A 19,111-nucleotide genomic window follows, 5' to 3' on the forward strand; every position below is an offset into this window, starting at 1 on the left:
CTACGACTTCAAAAACAGTCCCCCCATTCGCCACCATTCCCGTTGCTTGTCCCTCGCTCTGTCTCTATGCTCTGTCTTTTTTTTTCATTTCAATTACGTGCAATTAGCAAATTGTTTCAGCACATGAAAAATGACACGCAAATGCGCCACAAAAGTATCTTGAACTGTCGAACAAGTCTATGAGAAGGAATGCATAAAGATAAATAATAAAACTAACGAGCTTGCTCGACTCTAACACACGCTGTGCTCAAATCGATTTGTTAAGTAATAAATTGAAGCTTGCACTCAAAATGTTGTAAATTTTCCATAATTGAAAGTTTATGTGCATTCGCAATAGGCTTTTTTAGGACTTTAGATATGGATTGTAACGTTAAAAGTAATAAAAAATCTATGATTCACTTAATTTAATCTAATCAAATGGTTGAGGAATCTTATCGGAGCTGCATTTCTTCATACGAAGCCAATGACCAGACCTTGCTCAATACCAAGGAAACACAAAAACGATTAAATGTCAAATTTATGACACAGATCAGTTTACAATGATCAAAAAAATACATTTTCTACCTATTTTTTTCTTCTACTTTCTCCCAAGCACAAATGATGATGGTAGAAGTGGGAAAAAAAGGACACCCGGTAGAGAGATGAGGTGAGTCAATCAAACGATATGACAATGGTGGATAGAAAGCAAGTGAGCAGCACGAGAATAAAAAGTCAAAGCAGGCGTTTTACTTGGTGGTGGTGGTTGATTCTTCTTCTTCTTCTTCTTAGTTCCCAGTAGCATCTCCAGAAGTTGCAACTGCTGAACTCTATTAAATATGACATATTTATGAAGTGCCAGCTGTGTACAATGGAAAAACTGCAATGGGAAATGCACAGCAAAAATGGTAGGAAAAGTGCTGCGATTATTTCTTTCACTTCATCTTTTCTTCTTTTTGGCTGCCCAGTGAGAGTTGTGTATTTGATTTTTCTTGGGATTTTCACTGCACGCGTTCTATGCAGCTGCAGCCCGTGCCTCTGACTGTCTGTCGGTCTGTCTGTCCATAACTGTGATTCTATGCCTCTACACCTACCCTTACCCCTGCCCCTGGTCCTGAGATTGTGATTGCTTTTGGGCCCTGCCTCTAGCCAAATGGCAAACGTATTTATATTTCATATTTATGATCATAATCATCTTCATTTGATTGCTTGTGGTTATCCTGTACTCACACACCGAATTCAGAATCAATGCCAGCTTAGCAACCACATTTTAAGGATCACAACGTTCGATTCTAATATTTGCTTAAATGATAATTTTTTAATGTTTTTGAAATATGAAATTGCACAACTTTTTCAATAATATAGTTTTTATATTTCTGATATTTCTTGATTTCTTTTAATTATTCATATTTTGCACTATTCATTTCTTATTTACTTTGGAACTGTTTTTGCTTAGTTTATTTCTACAAAATGTTTATGATACTCAGCAGTTAAATTTCTGTTAACTTTTGCAATTGGCTTTGAGATGTCGTAACTGCTCCGAGTTCGCACAAAATGAAATAAATTCAAGCCAATTAATCGATTTTCACGGTCAGCAGCTAATTAAGCAGCGTCTTACACGTATTTCGTAAAGCAGCTGGATCGACTGACCAGCTGACTTTTCTTTCTGCTCGCTTTCTTAGCTCTGGCGAAGCGAAACAAATCTTTAAATTGCTTACTTTTACTTTCCGCATTTTGCCGCCAACCGCAGCAGGACTCTGCGAAACTCTATCGAGAAGCATTTGCTTGCTTGGTTGGTTGGTCGGTTGGTTGGTCAGTCAGTCAGTTTGTTCGCTTGACCTTTCTATAGAAATCGGAGCGCCTCTCTTGTGTGCAAAATTATGATGCCCATTGTTCCTGCACTCGTTCATTACATTCTTATTTATGGGCACGGTGCTGGGACCGGCAAGGTTTCGACTATACATAGATGCCCATAAACAAGATCGTGTGGCAGCTAGTTAGTTAGTTGGCCGAAAAGCTGAATAACAAAAAAAATAGGTTGATTGGCAGTTATCCTCAGAGTGAATTAAATTAGCGGTAGTTACGTTATTTCCCTCCTCGGTTGTCTTCGAGTTGTCTGCCAAAACGTCTGACGTGTTGAAGAGTTGAATTTTTGAGGCTGTTTTTGTTGTTGGCCACAATCCCAATCGGGCCATGTCTCTGTCTTTTGCGGTTCAATGACTTTCAGCTCATTACACTGTTGCTGTTGTTGTTGTTGTTGTTGCTGGTTTAGCAGAGCTTACGTAGGCACCTACTACGACAGACAGTAAGTAACTGCTATCAGTCATACGCCAATGCATGTCTGCTGCCGAGCTATTGAATTACACTCTCCAACAAGCATGCGGATTGAACTTGAGAAGACGCTACAACTAAATACAGATTCTTGAGGCTTCTATTACCTAGCACAATGATAACTATTGTCAGCCCTTGAATTCGAGACTTTTACTTAAATGTGGCTAATAACTTTGTGTCATAAACACGCCCAGGCCATAAAATAAAACAGGCTTAAAGATATTCGATAAATTCCTAAGGGGTTTCTAAGTTCTCAACAAACCTTTTAAATTATAATGTGCTATTTTGTATCTCTAGCATCTTTAGTGTATTAACAATACTTAATTAGCAAGCCCGCAGGATAGTGTAGATTTCACACACACACACACACTGTCATAACTGCCCACCAAAGAGGAGAGCAACCGAAAATGCGAAACAACAACCGCAATAACCACTTGAACCGGTTATGTTGTAAGATTCATGTAAGTTCCCCAGAAGAGAATCACTTGAGTGTGACTGAACCTTAGCACACACACACAGAGTCATATATGCACACATACATATACAATCATGTATATGATGCCTAACTTAATGATCGACACTTGGGCTTTATGTTTAAGAACATTGGATACCATTTTATTGGCGATAGTGTTTCAGGGCGTCGGACTGCAACGTCACATTAGAATTACAATGGACAGTTAAGAGCTGAATAGCATCGAACTTCCGCTTTTCGATTTCCCAAATAGGGGCAGAGACATATAGTGGAGAGAGTTAGAGTGAGAGGGAGTTTGGACTTTTGGGATTTGTCCAATGTTCAAAACCCAAAACAATAGAGCTCGACCCAAAGGGCCAGAACCGAATATGGTCAACAAGTGTGCAACGCATTTACATTATTCACTATTCACTATCAAACTATTCACTATTCAATGCTGATCGTTTCTTGCATGCCGAATGCGAGCTTCAATAGGTAATACAATAAAAAAAAAAAAAACTGGCGGCTTATTTGGTAGGAAAATCTCCGCTAACCTCTGGCCATAGCTCTACAACTGGAACTGGAACGGGACTGCGACTGCCATTGGGATGGATTCGATGAGGTGAGCTGAGGGGCAGTTGGCAGTGCACTTGGTGGTGGATATTTTTTTGTCATGGACATCAAACAAGTGTCTCTCCATCGAGTTGGCAACGGAAGCGGCGCTTGAAACGTGTCGTTTGGTCAACTCATTTGCATATATAGTATATGTATATTTCTTTTCCTCCCTCCCCATTTCTGTTTCTCATTTTCTATGGCAATTTTTCAATAGAGTAAGGAAAATGCATTTAAATTTCATTTCCATTTGACAGGTTTTTCACGTCTTCCATTCAAATGATTTAATTGAAAATACGCAAAGTGTTTGAAAAACTGTCTAAATAAATTTAAATATTGAAGATGTACAACTGACTTGACTGACGTGGGATAGATAGAGGGCTATTCGTATTTCGTATTTCTCTGATTGCTGGGAAAATTCAAGACGGAATTTTCTTACCCAAAAATTGTTTACTTTTTTGGATTTCGTCACAGTCGAAAGCGCAGCTTTGCATATTCCGAGGGTTAGCCGAGTGGGTGCTATCAAATGTTCGACTAATTGGTTTGAAAATTTGTTATGAATTGCCTGAAAAGCAACAGGAAGACGCATAGATCAACCGTTCTCTTGAGATCTGTTTCCTTATGCGTATTTTAGCTACGCTTCAGCGATCATTCTTAGTTGACAGGCGGAAAATTCTCACGGGTTTAGCTACAACCAGTTGAAAATTGAAATCTAGAATAGCGATTAAGATACTTTAACTATATTATAATAATCAAAATAAAGAATGCATTTTTTTTTAACTTTTTGGAGCAGCTGAAAAGCAAACTAACCAAATTTCAAGACAGTTTTCATATCATATATCATCATTTTTGGCACCGTTAGACTTTCCAACAACCAGCCCCAATAATTATGACTTGCATCTTAACTAAACGACCTCAATGATAAAGACTTTAAAAATTGGTCAAGTACTTATTAAAATTATCATATCTGCCATTTATGAAAGATCACACAAAACTTCATTAATTATAGCAACGAAAGAGAAAAAGATAATTACAGGTCTAGATCGAAAGGTGCATTTACTTTCGGTTTTGAGAGGCGGCGCGTGCGACGAGCAAAGTAGAAAAAGAATAATAAAAAGATAAAGATATGGGCAGAACAAAGAAAAACAGAAACATATTTAACACCATTTGGTAAACGCTGTCGCAATCGTTGGACATATTTGGAAGTGCGCCCAACTATAGAACCATATAAAGAAGCGTCACAGTCGTCCCGTCCCGTCCCGTCTCGTCTTGTTTGTATCTTGGCCGTGAAGTCAATGATTAATGATGCTCGAGTTGAACTCGCTTCTGAAGTCGCGGCACTCAATCGATCGATTGTTCTGTAAGCGTGCCTAATAGATGAACCTGGTCTAGAGGCCTCAACTTGATTCGAAAACGAATCTATAGTAATTTAGTCGCACTTTTGGCATGACTCAAGTCTGTGAGCTGTGCCCAAACACAGTGCGCCGTAAAAGGCAACTACCACACTATGTTTTTCTTAGCTTTTTTTGTGATTTAGTGGGCGTTTTTGTTTAATTGGCGTGGGCTGATCATTAATTCAGCTTAGCAAGACTTTTTTATGCTCAAATTCTCAGTGAGATCACGAAAATTTGTAGAGTTTAATTAAGGGCACGCGTGAGTTTTAGTATGAGGAAGTTTTGGTTCGCCAGAGGTCATTCTGTAGGCGATGAGAATATTGACGGACGGACGGACGGACGGACAAGTGAAATTTATTTTGTTAAAATATGATTAAAGCAATTATAATGCAATTACAACAATTATAAAACATGTCTGAAAGTTCCGCAATTCCGAGGATTTCACTTTTCCACAAAATTTCACAGATTTCCCATAGTTTAGCGACCTCTTCTATAATTTATACACGCAATCCAAGTGAAACTTGTACAAGTACATGACCAGAGTTCAGCATTTATTGCCATGATCTCACACACGATCATGTAGACGCTGTTCATGTTGATAGTGATGGTGATGGTGATGATGATGATGATGAGCAATACAAGCGAGTCATCTAAATGATCCCATGATCTGCTTCTGCCACATACATACTATGTGTACTCTTGTGATTCGAGACCCGGGTTGTATATTATAATATGCATAAACAATTGCGTATTATTTTAATTATTTTACATTTTTTTTTTTGCTCAATTTTATTTGGCAACGTTCTACGAAATCTTCTTCTTGATAAATTATCTTCCTCTTTTCTTCTGTTCGCGCAAAATGTGCTAAGTAAATGCTTGTTTTTGTACTCGGTTTTCTGGTTTGCCAACTAAATGTTTTTTCAAAAAGCTGCGCAGAGTGCACAAGCAACAAAAACGAACAAAAAAAAACTAAATAAAATTTAAGCTTTAAAAGCAGCAGCAACAAAGAAATAATTAAATAAACAAATGCAAAAAAACATATAAAAAATAAACTGTGTGGGGAGGTAATAAAGCAAGCAAGAATTATAATTTTCAAGGTACCGAATATTGAATACCCTTCCTCGCATTGCCTTAAGTAGCTAAATATTACTCATATCTTCCCAATTTTTATAGATCTTCATTAACATATTAAGACTTAACTGGTCAACTGATTTTATTAAATTTAAAAAAAATAAATGTCTCAATGCGTCACACATTCCGTGGTCATTTCATAACGCCCTTTATGAGGGTAAGCGAATAAAATAAAAGCTTTATTTAAAGTGTTGCTGCCTTTCAGTCATATCATCGTACGTAAATCTAAGATCCATTTCCATGTTAGAACGTCAGCGAAGCGTCAAGGTCTTTGAAAAGTCAACAAGCTGCAGGAAATTGGAGCACATTTCGTATATCGAGATACTGTGTGAAATCTTTGTTATATACGTTTATATACTTGCCCGATATTTGCCTAGACAGATATAGACAGCACCTACTATACATTATCTGACAGCAGTCGCATACTGTCATGCTTATCAGTACAGTTTTGTGTCGCTCGACTGAATATGAATGCGGATTTTTTTATTTAATTAACTATTTATGGAGCAGGCCAAGTGAATGAACGCTAATAAATGAAAAAAAATACTATTTGTTTATACGCGCCTATGTTATCATAGCAAAGCGTCTTCGACCATTGCAAGTGCTGCAATCTCAGATCAAGAACCGTACAATAATGGAATAGAATCTTATATACATATTGTTATATATGGAATATCTTAATGAGCTTGGCGAATGTCGTGAAATTCGCAATTTGCGATTGTGTATAAAGATTAATGGGGTCTGGGGAGGTCAGGTTGAAAATAGATGGCGACATAAGAGCAAGAAATAGCCAATGAAAGGCTGAGAATATCGAACAGGTAAAGTGTTAAACCTGATGAAATTATTTAAAACAATTTCAAAAAATTGTTAAAGCTGTATAATGAAGAGGAATTACCGGATTCTCTCAATCTTGATTTCATTTATACTTAAATTTTTGGCAAGCTAATGTGTATTATATTATAGCCGAGTATACTAAGAATTATTAAATAAAGTTTATTATAGTGCAATGCAGTTCTATTTATAATTTGTTCATGCGCAATCTTTTGCTTATTAATTCAATCTTTGACATCAGCTAGCAACCGTGCCGTTAAGACTTGTTCCACGTCACTTTACAATCTATTTTTCCATATTTCATCATTCTCACCTAACACCAGTCAAGCCCTTTAATATAAGAAGGGTTCATCTATATAGTATATCTTGTAGTTTTCTACATTTTACTGTTTGCCTTTGACGTCATTAGCTGACATTGATTGTCGCGTACTACCTGCAAAATGTTTCAAGGTTTACGGCTATTGCCCGCATTGTGCGAGAATCGATAATTGCATGCTAAGTGCCACTGGAAGAAGCCAAAAAGTGAGTCAATGTTACACGGGTTGACAATCAGAGCAATTTCTACTACACACTCATTTCATTTAGTTGGTGAAGGGTATTTATTTATTTTTGGTTCCTTTGTCACATAAAAACTTTCGCTTTTTTCGGCCCTTTCACTTGATTTGCAATTCGACAAAAGCATGGCAAATTATCATTATCATTATTATTGCGATTGGCTGATCAAAATGCTCTTTTGACAAAATGTTGTCAAATCTCTGCCATTTGTTGGCCAAATTTTGACATAACAGCTCTCGGAACTGAGGAAGTGTCAGAGTGAAAGAAACTATGTCAAATTGCATTATAATTATCATTGTCTTTGGTTGCTATTTCTCCCTTTGTTTTTTTCGGGTTTTGTTGCCAAACTTTGGCATATGACACGCAAAGTGCCACTTTTTGATGGAGGTTTCCAAACAATATCTATAGACAATATATTTTTTGGACAACTCTTTCGGTATTAATATAGTTTTTTGCGCAAGGTCATCAACAGTTGATTTTACATTTTGGGCACAATTAAAAATTGCATAAATGAGCTTGAGACTTAATGAATACAACTTTTTTAGTTGAGTTTGTTTAAGACCAAATTATAAAATAAGTAGTAAATGAAAACTATGTTAAGTGTCGATTTCAGGGCTACCAGCTCTTATGCGATGTAACCTAATGACATTAGAGGGGTCTTTCGAGTTATGAGTAGTAAATTTTAAGCGATCTTAAACGAAAAAGTTCACACTCTAGTGGAGTTAAAGGTGAAGCTTCGTTTTGAATTATGTAAAAGATAATAAAAATTGTCAGATGCATATAGATGCAATTACTTAAAACTTAAATACAATATATGTATGTATGGATATGGAGTATTCCTGGAGAGTTCAATAACAGAGCGGACTTAACATTAAAAGCTTAACTAATGTGTGTGGTTGTTTAAGCTGTAATCCGTCCAAGTACGCATTAAGCTCAGCAGGTCGCATTTACATCGACACTGTACCTCACCTGATTTGCGTTTCTCGCGATCCGGCACCACTAAGCTTTTGGCGCGTTTTACTCTCAGAGAGCGACGTCGAATGGACCGCAGGAAAGCTTCTGGCATCCTCGAGAAGCGTTGTGGTGTCTCTGGAGCTTTGGTGCGCTCCGGCAGAAAGAAGTTTTTAACAGCTAGCATGGTGATGATGATGATGATAATCACTAACGAATCGCTTTGCGCCTTCTCTTTTTTGCCTCCTTCCTACACTTTAATGTTGTTATTGCACGTGTTGGCAATGAAAAACTGTTTGCAGCTCTAGCTGTTGCTATTTTTACTTTGTGTCTGTTTTTGTTTTGCAAGTGATTTTATTTTTGTGTAATCCTTTTCGTTGTTTGTTGTTCTTTTACTTGCTGCTATGCACTTATTTATTTATTTTGCTTTGCACTTATTGGCTTCCTCGGCAACATTCTTACAACTTGTTTGGCTTTGTTTTGCATTTTAAAATTTTGTTTATGACTAATGTCGGTTTTTTGTTGAATCCATTTGATTGTTGCTATTGTTTAGTCACTTTGCTTTGTATATCTGGCGCAGCCAAAATTTTATATGCACATGGTAAGTATTTTTATAGCTGACGACATTGGTGCGTGGCTTTGCCAATATATTATTTTATTGATGTCAATATTTTGATTGCCAAAAGAAAAAAAAACTTGAGTTAACCCGTCCAAAATTACGCGAAATGTACGCGATACGCTAAACCGAGAAGCGGCAAAAAATAAAACAGCGTCATACGTCTACACTGTACGCTGGTTGAAACCGAACTGTTGGGAAGTTTTAGCAGAGCACACATAAAAGCGGCAGCAACAGCTCTCTCTGCAAACTGGTGTCTGTTAATGCGGGCAGAAGGTAAATTTTACAGAGCGCTGTTACCTCTTACATTTCCAAGCGCTGTTAGCAATGTGAGAGCCGGCTTGTGTACTTTAACAGATGGCTGTAAACTGGAGCATGTTATACACAGCTCGGATATCATGTAAACAAACCAACTGGACAGCAGCTGCGTTAGTTCAGCACGTGCTGTTAACAGCTGCAATTGACCCAAAGGACAGGTAAGACCAATATCAAGAGCATAAGGAATGTTTTCTTTTTTTTTTTACTCATATATTTTTTTTTTGATCTTCTGCTTTAAGCTTGTAACTTTATATGGGAACTTCCGTCGCATTTATGGCGGAAGCGGTGCCGAATTGAAACTGCTGATACTCTGAGTAGTCTGGGGATTTTTCTTAAAACGCAGTTATCCGAGGAATTTCATAATGCGACTGATTCATTGAAAGCCAATAATAAATTATACATTTTTATAAACTTTTTATCAACTGCACACAAAAGTGACGGATGCGCCTATGCGGCTGATAAGCGTAACAACAGTCGCAACAGGCTGCTTAACAGATCACTGTTAAAATTTCCCTTCTCACTTGTGGCTATTGAGAGCCAGAGAAGAGAGAGCGTAGCGAGAAGGAGTGGTGATGAGACTGCGTCAGTAAAGCATACGGAAATCAAAATGCAATAATAAACATTTGTTGCCGTTGCTGCGGTTGTTGTTGTTTTTGTTGTAGAGAGGTAATAATCAACTGGCTGCTGTGATGATGATAATAATAATGATAATATGCCATGGATGTGGGGGAAACCGAACCCTGCTGCATGTCTGCAGCATTTGTGGTTGTCGTTGTTAGTCGGGGTTTCGGTTAGTGGGCCGCTTGGGAGCAACCTCAACTGCTGTTGCTGTTGCTGCTGCTGTTGTTTTTGTTTTTGCATTTTATTTGTGCAATGCAAAAATTCACTTCCTATAGAGACGAACAAATATGAACGGACACAGCCGCGAGTCGAACATGTGCCATTATATATTACTATGAACAACAATAATTTGTCGCTCGTTATTGTTGTTGTTGTTTCGGCTTGTTAACGAGATTTATGCAATGCTGAGATAATTTACGAAAGTCTATTGAGGAAAATGGAATATGGCGGAAAAAGGCGTCAAATACCGCATTAATTGAAAATTGATTTTCAAAAGTTATGTGCAGCTTACGTAGGGCGACAGTTTCGGTATTGTATAAGCCCAAAGATAAATGTTAGAATTATATTACCGCGAGCCTATAGATAACCTTATCTTTACAGCTAAGATAATTATTCAGGAAATACTAGCTAAAAAAGATTCTTACATTTTAACGTAGAGTGAACTAATTTTGTTATAATGAGGTGGCAAATTTTGATTTTATCTAACCATACTAAAAATAGTTAGTAACACATTTGATTGCGTTATAATGGTTGCTAGATCAACAAAAATATACATATGTATAAATAATCATTTTAAGAAACATTTAATATAGCATCCTTTAAACAAATTTCAAATTTCTGCTTTATATGGTATACAAAACTGTTATAAAAAAAAATTCGCAACATAAATATGTATGTATATACTTTTTTAAAAAGCTTATGTATTTCAAGTTCATCTGTTAATTAAACTTTAGTTTACTTTATAAGTTGTTATATGAAGGGATTTCACAATCGCTATCTATATAAATAGAGATGTTTTGTGGACAATAGGAATGACTTTATAAACTTATCGTAAAATGAGTTCTTATCACTTATCTAACATTAATGTGTAGAGCGACTCTTTTGGGGTTTCATAATAAATGCAAATCTAGAGATGACTGTAAATTCAGTTGAGATTACAAAACGCGATAAACGCGCAAAATACTATGGAGAGCAATCGGATCGTATGCGACACGTGAACTGCATTATGTGCTCGATAATTTGATACGCTCGCCACACTTATCGAGGCCACACGACGCACCAGACGCGTCACGACCACGAACACGAGACGAGACGGAACGAGACGGAATGAGACGAGACCATCCCAAGCAGGGACACACTTTGCGACTTAATTAGACGACATCGTTTGAAGACAGAGAAGGAGTATGGGAGAGAGCGAAAGCGAGAGCGACTGAAGTCACACGCGAATTTGCAATGGAACTTGAAAATTGTCGCTAGTTGTCGTTTCATAGTTTTGATATTTCAGTGTCGAGGGTGGTTTGGATGGGTATCCCCCTTGGAAAATTAGTTGTGAAAAACAACAACACTCGGGTGTGGCTACCGTTCATTTCGTTTTTATGGAATTTTAATGGAATTTCTAATCAACCTGCAGCAGACGAAACACAGCAACTTTAAGGGAGCGCCGCCACTTCCCGCTCCCGTCAAGACTTGCCCAGATTTGGCCAGACAAATGTTGCACATTGCGTTATAAATGAGATGACTTTGGGGTTGCAATGTGGGTGGTTGTTGTTTGCCACGCAACACCCACACACACACACACCCAGCGGGGGCGGCGAGCGAGGGGAGCATGTGCGACACTTTCCCTTTTTGAATTGAGCTACTACAAGCACTTCACAGTCGCTGGTTTTTCCACAGAAATCATCGTGACCAAAATAAAAGAAACTTAAATGACGTTCATAAAAATTGCTGTGCTTTTTAAGGGTTAAAAGCTCAAGTGCCGCTAGAACTAACAGTGCTGCAGCCCACCCTCGTTTGCGGCTAATTACGTGAGCTACTTGACTTGAGGGTGCGCTCGATACTCGCTACTCGCTACTTGACTCTCCTACCCCCCACCCCTGGCAACACCCCTAGCAATTTTAATTGCATGTCTATATGTGTGTGTGTGTGTGTGTATGTTTAACAAATTAGGCTTCCCTTGAGCTTTGGTCACTTAATACTAGAAGGCGTTGCCTAACCACCAAAAGTTGTAACCACCACAAAAACCCACCCACCCATCGCATCCCTTCCCATCCCCTGGTCACTTGATACTTTTGTATCAAATGCATTTGTTCCCCTCGCACAATTTCCGCAACTGTTGCTCAAATATTTGCAAGCTTTATTAGTTCATCATTTGACTTTAACACTCTCAAATTTACTCGCTCTCACTCTCAGTCAATTTCTCTGTTTCTGGCAACCGCAATTTGTCATATTCTTTTTGCTGGGGGATGAACTCTATAACTTAACTGTAGGACAAGCAATTTTATTTGATTTAGTTGCCCAGTATGTAAGCGGAAATTGAAAACTTGGTAAGGTGTTTCCGAGCGGGCGGTGAAAACAATTGAAGAGTTCGACAAGCGTACGCCTCATTTGTATTAACATCTAGCGGAGAAAGTTTTATGGGTCAGTCCGAACATTGCATAGAACACGGTGAATGAGTGTATTCAAATATTCATCACACATGTCTCTGCTGCGTTGTGCGGAAACACAGATGATTCATGAGTTGTTCCAAAATCGCACTTGATGATTATTCATGGTATTTATAATGGTGAGCGAACTCTAAACAGACTCTCTTCATTTAAACCCAGCGAATAATTTTGCACTACGTATCTGGGTTTTCCGAGAAAAACTTGAAAACTGCTTGAACTGTCATTAAAATAAATATGCAAAGAAAATTTAATTTATCGTGCAGATTTGCGTAGAACGGAAAATAGTTCAACTGATGCCCCAGATACTTGTGTGAATATCAATTCAATCAATCAATGTCAAAATATGGATTTCCAATAAACATAAGTTGCATCTGTTAAATGTAAATACACACTTTTTAATCCTAAAACTAGATATTTAAAGTTAATTCTTTAACTATTTACCAGCTGATTTCATGTTAGGATTTCCCTTTCAGTTCTCTCATTTTTCAAACAGAATTTTAAATCAGATCAGCTTCTGAATGTGACTGCATCTTAAAACACTTCTTACACATAATAAATATTTGCATATCAAATAAAACAGTCCATTTAATTTTTAGTTTTACATTCATAATTCCATGGCTTAAATAGAGCAGCAACATAATCGCATTCTTACGCAGATATGACGGCAACAAAACGGATTCCACTAGAAACCAATTTCGAGCTCATTCAATTCGATGCGATTCATGAGCTCAACCAACTAATTTCATATTCATAATTTTGTAATTTCCATAACATGGAGAGTCGAGTCATCATTTTCGGTGCCATATTCACCCCAATCGTCAATTACAAGCGCATTAGTTCTCACGCCCAAATGGGATTAAATCTTATGGGGCAAGGCAACCCTTTCCTTTGGGTTTGCCATAATTAATAATTCATAATTCGCAAAAATCTAAAAACGACGACGATGAAAATTGCAACTTCAATTTTCGATGGACCTAGCAAAATGCATAAAATATTACATAGGACATTTATTCGCCAATTTGTTTTAATGAAGCGTAAAACGCTCCGAGAAACATGAACAACTTAAAATCCATGAAATTGGACAGCGTAAAGGGCGAAAGAGTTTGCAAAAAAAAGGAAATAAAAAGAAAGAATGTAAGGAGAAAGGCCAAAGACAAGACTGAGTCGATTTGCAGAATGTGCAACAATGAGAGTTGACATAATTATTAGAGGTAAGTCAAGGCAGAGGGGCGCGGGGATGGCGACAAGTCAAACCCCTCGACTCGTATGAACTTTGCGGAAAATGGTCGATGTTACTCTTGCTTAATCAACGCTTTGCTATACTCTGTAACTAATGATCGAATGGGGTAGATATTGATATACATATATTCCTCACAGTAAATGCACTTGAATCAAATGAAATTTTTAAATATTATAGAGGAGGTATTACACTGAACTATACTTAAAAGTATTGATTTTTATACCCGCTACCCATAGGGTAGAAGGGTATTATAACTTTGTGCCGGCAGGAAATGTATGTAACAGGTAGAAGGAGGCATCTCCGACCCTATAAAGTACATATATTCTTGATCAGCGTCAACAGCCGAGACGATATTGCCATGTCCATCTGTCCGTCTGTCCGTATGAACAACTAGATCTCAGAGACTATAAGAGATAGAGCTATAATTTTTTTTTTCGACAGCATTTGTTATGTTTTCACGCAGATTAAGTTTGTTTCAAATTTTTTGCCACGCTCCCTTCCGCCCCTGCAAATCAAAAAAATCGAATAACAAACGTAATTTTGAAGCTTGAGTTACGAATTTTGGTACATTCAATAACAACTTAAGTAGTTATGATTCCTGAATTTTTGGTTGCGATCAGATAAAAATTGTCGAAGTTATTAAAGAAATACTTTTGTATGGGCAAAAACGCCTACTTACTAGGGGTCTTAGTTGCTTTGGCTGACAATCTGGAATATTGTGCCGTCTATGGTATATTTTGAATGCGGTACTATATCGACATACCACATATACCATTTGGTATATTTTTTAGTATTTTTGTAGTATATGTGGTATATTTTGAGAATAATACCGCAAAATATATTGTTTTTATTCAAAATGGGTAGCGGGTATCTCACAGTCGAGTACACTCGACTGTAGCTTTCTTACTTGTTTAGAATAGAAATTCTAAAATCAACATATATTATACATATTCCAATTTACGAGGCACCTGCTAGTCCATCATTATCTTCCACACAATTATTACTCGCTTTTATTTTCTGCATTTTGCACTTTAAACGCAAATTGAGTTGATTAATTGAAATGTGTAGACTCTGGGGATGCGTAGGAGCGACAGCGGGGAATTGGAGAGTTAGGATCTGGGCACGGGGAGGGGAACACTGAGGACGGGAGAAGGGCCAATTGCGTGGCCAAAGGGCAAAATTGCAGACGGCAGAAAATCAATAATTTTAATGGGACCCCAGCCCGCATTTGCTCCCCACTCTTGTGCATACATTTATGTGTATATGTGTCTGCTTGTCAATGCAAATATGTTAAGTACCGAGTACGACAAACTCCCCAAAAATGTGGAGCACATCTTCCTCGCTCTCACTCTCCCTGTCTGTGACAGCTCCAACTTTGAGGGAGGTTGTTGGTGCCTCGAGCGTATTTGGTGCGGCAGTCAAATTGGATTTAATTTTCAAAAGAGGCTACAGTAAAAAGATAAAATGAAGTTGTCTCCGGGGAATGCGATGCTCAAATACCCTAACATAAATAATTGTGCATAGGAATGTGGAAAACACAAATTCAATTTGCACCTATAAAGGAAATCAAAAGGTATTTCTCAAGGCAAAAGAGTTTACCACAGTCCTCGAGAAATGTTCAGATTTTTAAGTGTTTGCTTTATGAACATCAACAATTTGTTTTATGAGAAAATTATAAAAAGTTAAATAAATTGAGATTCTTCAAGTTTCAAATATATATTTACATTTAATATTCAATTATAGCCCAAATAATTATATATGAAGCCCAAAGACATCTTTCATATCATACTGATGAGAACTGAAATATTAAAAGAGTACAAACTGTGACGTTAAATACAATTTGCTTTTAGATGCAGCAGCCGACGATGAAAATCGCTGGCAAGTCAAAAAATATAAGAAAACGAAGGAAAACAAATTAAAGTAAAATTATGATGACGAGTATTTAAAATGAAACAATTAAATTATATTTATTCTCGCTCGCAATTATTCGGATACGCAAAGCCAAGAGCACAGCTGACGCAAATTCTATCTATAAATTGCCCCCACAGGGTCAGTGGGTGAGGAAGATGATGGGGAGCCGAATTGCAGCTTGTTTTTCACTTGAATATTTTGCTTATTTGTGTTTATTTATTTGTCTTACGCTTTTTGTGTTTTCCTCTCTCTCTCTTTCTCTTTCTCGATTTTAGTACTTAAATAACAGAGCACAATTGTGGCGTTACAAAATATTCTGGATTATTGCCGATAGATTTGTGGTCCATTCTCAATGTATCTCAATTGGAATTGTGAAATTATGCAATAAGCGATAGATGACATATCATATCGGGGGCTGCTATAATTAGATCGAATCAATTGCCAGTGATAATCGAGTTAAGCCAATTGAATATTCTGTTTCCATTGAGCATCGATCTGCATTGATCAATTTGAATTGTATCAATCTAGTTCTAGTCGAAAAAAAAACATCATTCAGGTCAACTCGTTCAGCTGCTGCCGTCATTCAGTCCCTTTCACTTTCACTACAAAATGTTGTAATTAATATTTCAACATTTTTTCACTTTTTTTAGGGATGATTCCACAGATCATAGGCACGCTCGAGTAATTTTTCTTTAGCACGCAAGGTCAGAGTTCAAATTAGAAATAAGTAAGTAGAGGCAAAAAAAAAAAAAGAGAAAATGAAATACATGAAATATAAATGTTGCAATTTTTGCATTCTTTTCATCCCATTTTTAGCAAGGGGTGGAACTGCAAATCTTCTCTGTGATTCTTAGGGTTTCACTTCTTTCTTTAAATGCCGTGCAAAATGTAATATTGATCAAAAGCGATTTTGACATTTTTTTTGCGCAATTTTTTAAGACATTTTATGTGGTGTTGTGCCTTTGGTGTGACGGTTTTATGATCGCATTACCCAAGATTATCAGCATCAACTTCGCATACTCCTTGTTCCCAGGGCATTTGATGCGCCTGTCATTTAATAATTTCACAAGAATTTATGTAAGTGCAACTTTATGGCATGTAGCATAATTCGTTGTGCCAAATTGTATGAAGTGAATGGAACCAAAGAGTTGCCCACATCCATGAGTTAATGGCGCAATCGAAAGTGTGTGACTTATTGATACTCTAGACTTTTCTAAACTAAAAATAGTATTGTCATAATTCCAAAATTTAAAAGACTAACTAAAAATAGTATATTCAATATTCCAAAATTTAAAAGATTACTAAGTAGTGTAGTTAAAACCACAATAAAAACCAGCAATTACTTCACGAATGTTTAGCAATATTTTGAGCTCATGTTTGAGTCAGCGTTTAATAATGATATAAGCCACAACTAAGCGATCAATTAAATGCGCACATAATATATTATTTATACTTAGTCATTCGATGAGCAACGGTTGATGTAATCATGCTTACCTGCAATGAAATAAGAAAAAGAAAAGAGAAAGGAAAAGTTAGAGACACTCAAGGCAGGTGAAGAAGAATTAACAGATCATGATTAAACAGAATTTTAAGATAAATTTAACCTACTTAAAATGTATTCCACATAATGCGGTGTTATAAAGTGACTTTGTGTGATTAATTGCGCCTGTAGCTGAACACAAATGAATATCCAACAGTTTTAAACGAAAATCAAATATATCACGGAAAATATACCCCAACAAATTTGCCCATGTCGAGACCTAAATCAACACGAAAATTGCAAACAAATTGCAAGAAAATTGCGATATTTCATGTGAAAGTCGAACGAAACTGAAATTTTTGGCCTCAAGATCGAACGAAATTTGTTTGCCAAATCAATCAATTGGCCAAAAGAGAAGAAAGAAATGCGAGCAGGGTAAAAGTAGAAGCGAAAGAACGGTTCTCTCCCTGATCTTGCGGCATTTTTCAATGTCAAGTTACTCGGTTCGTGTGCGGATATTTGACATTAATCTTGCGAGCAGTCCAAGGATTTCACGCAACGCTAACGCATTAGATTGCCCAGAACCCCCCTCGCCATCAGCTGATAAGGATATGCGATACGGACATAGAAATTATATCGAACATTCTATTTTCTATTTTTGTAAAACTCACCCCCACTCTACGACGATTATGATCATGCTAGTGCTACTGGAGAGGCATTTGCAGGACATTTGACGCGTGTCCTCGGCACATTTTAACCTGTAATTGTGGTTTTGCCATAGACAAATCGTTGGAAATTAACTAATTATATTAGCGGCAGCAGCAAACTGGCTTCAGTTGCTCTCCCCCACCACGAAGGCATAATTAAAATAATTGAAATTGAAAAAAAGGACGGCAGGCACAAAAAAAAAGACAATTAAACAATCAAATTTATACGGCATTAAAAAAACGCAGCAACAGCAACAACGACAACAATTCGCAGGACGAACTGTCAGTGCTAACCGATGAGGACAATAGAGTTCTGGGTTCCAGATAAGCCAGTCAAACGGGTTGCCATTATGCTAACCCATTCAAGGATAACCCCCGCGTGAATTCGGTATTTAATACGCTATCCTATAAAGTGAGGTACTTTCGCTATGTTGTGACATACAACTATGTAGATAAATATATATACAAAAGATACAAATGTAAGGAATAAAATTGATTTATATGGTAGTTACAAATGTATAGATAGATATATACATAGATATTCATTCCAATAATTCTCTAGCATAAAGTTATAGAAGGACACTTTATGCTAGAGAATTATTGGAATGAATATCTATGTATATATCTATCTATACATTTGTAACTACTCAAAACTAACTTATCTAAAGAAATATATGTTTTTTTTAAAAAAACAACCTTTGACAAATTTTGAGATATTGATAAGTATAGTGAATATATTTAAAGATAATACTATACTTCATATTTTACATAAGTATATGGATTTCTGTAAAAATATCAAGATGACTTTAAATATATGTCAAAATCTTTCCAATAAAGAAGAAAAGAAGAATTGAGGAAACATGTCTATCAAGTTGTAGATATATCGATCGTTTTAATAGCTATGAAATCATATATACACTCCCTTTTAGGGTATACACTATTCTATTTTCTGTTTCAATGCTTTCACTCAGTTTGTGATTTGCTTGATGGACAGATATACAATGCATGTCCTGTAGCAGGACATAGTCGACGCGCGTCGCGACTCATTTCATTAGCAGTGCAAAGCAAATAATATGCAACTGACTGCAGGACTCGCCCGAGTTGCTCAAGTGTGCTCATTAGTTGGCCGGCAAGCTGAAAGGGGTAGGAGGTGAGGGGTTGGGGTAGCAATAGAGCTAGCTGGTGTCATGTCAAAAGGGGTTGGCCCACTGGCTGCTCAGCTAGTTCGTTAGAAATTACGAATGCAGCTCGCGTTCTTTTTTTTTTTTTTTTTTTTTTTGGCCAGAGCATTGCCTCGGGATGTGCTGCCCCCGTCCACTTTCG

General features: G+C 37.0%; 1 protein-coding gene across 3 annotated transcripts in view; it reads right to left on the reverse strand.

Moving 5' to 3' along the window:
- LOC117565742 (centaurin-gamma-1A) overlaps positions 1-19,111 on the reverse strand; it is a 61,245-nt gene that overhangs the window by 13,778 nt on the left and 28,356 nt on the right. For 2 of the 3 annotated variants that reach the window (XM_052003278.1, XM_052003276.1), the window contains exon 1: positions 8,251-9,032. The exons of the other annotated variant lie outside the window; for it this stretch is intronic. In XM_052003278.1, the coding sequence (XP_051859238.1) occupies positions 8,251-8,419 (169 nt within the window). In that variant the 5' untranslated portion in view covers positions 8,420-9,032. Of the gene's footprint in view, positions 1-8,250; positions 9,033-19,111 lie in introns of those variants that run through there. 3 annotated transcript variants of the gene reach the window in all.

The sequence above is a fragment of the Drosophila albomicans genome, chromosome 2L (assembly GCF_009650485.2).
Source record: "Drosophila albomicans strain 15112-1751.03 chromosome 2L, ASM965048v2, whole genome shotgun sequence".
NCBI lineage: Eukaryota > Metazoa > Arthropoda > Insecta > Diptera > Drosophilidae > Drosophila > Drosophila albomicans.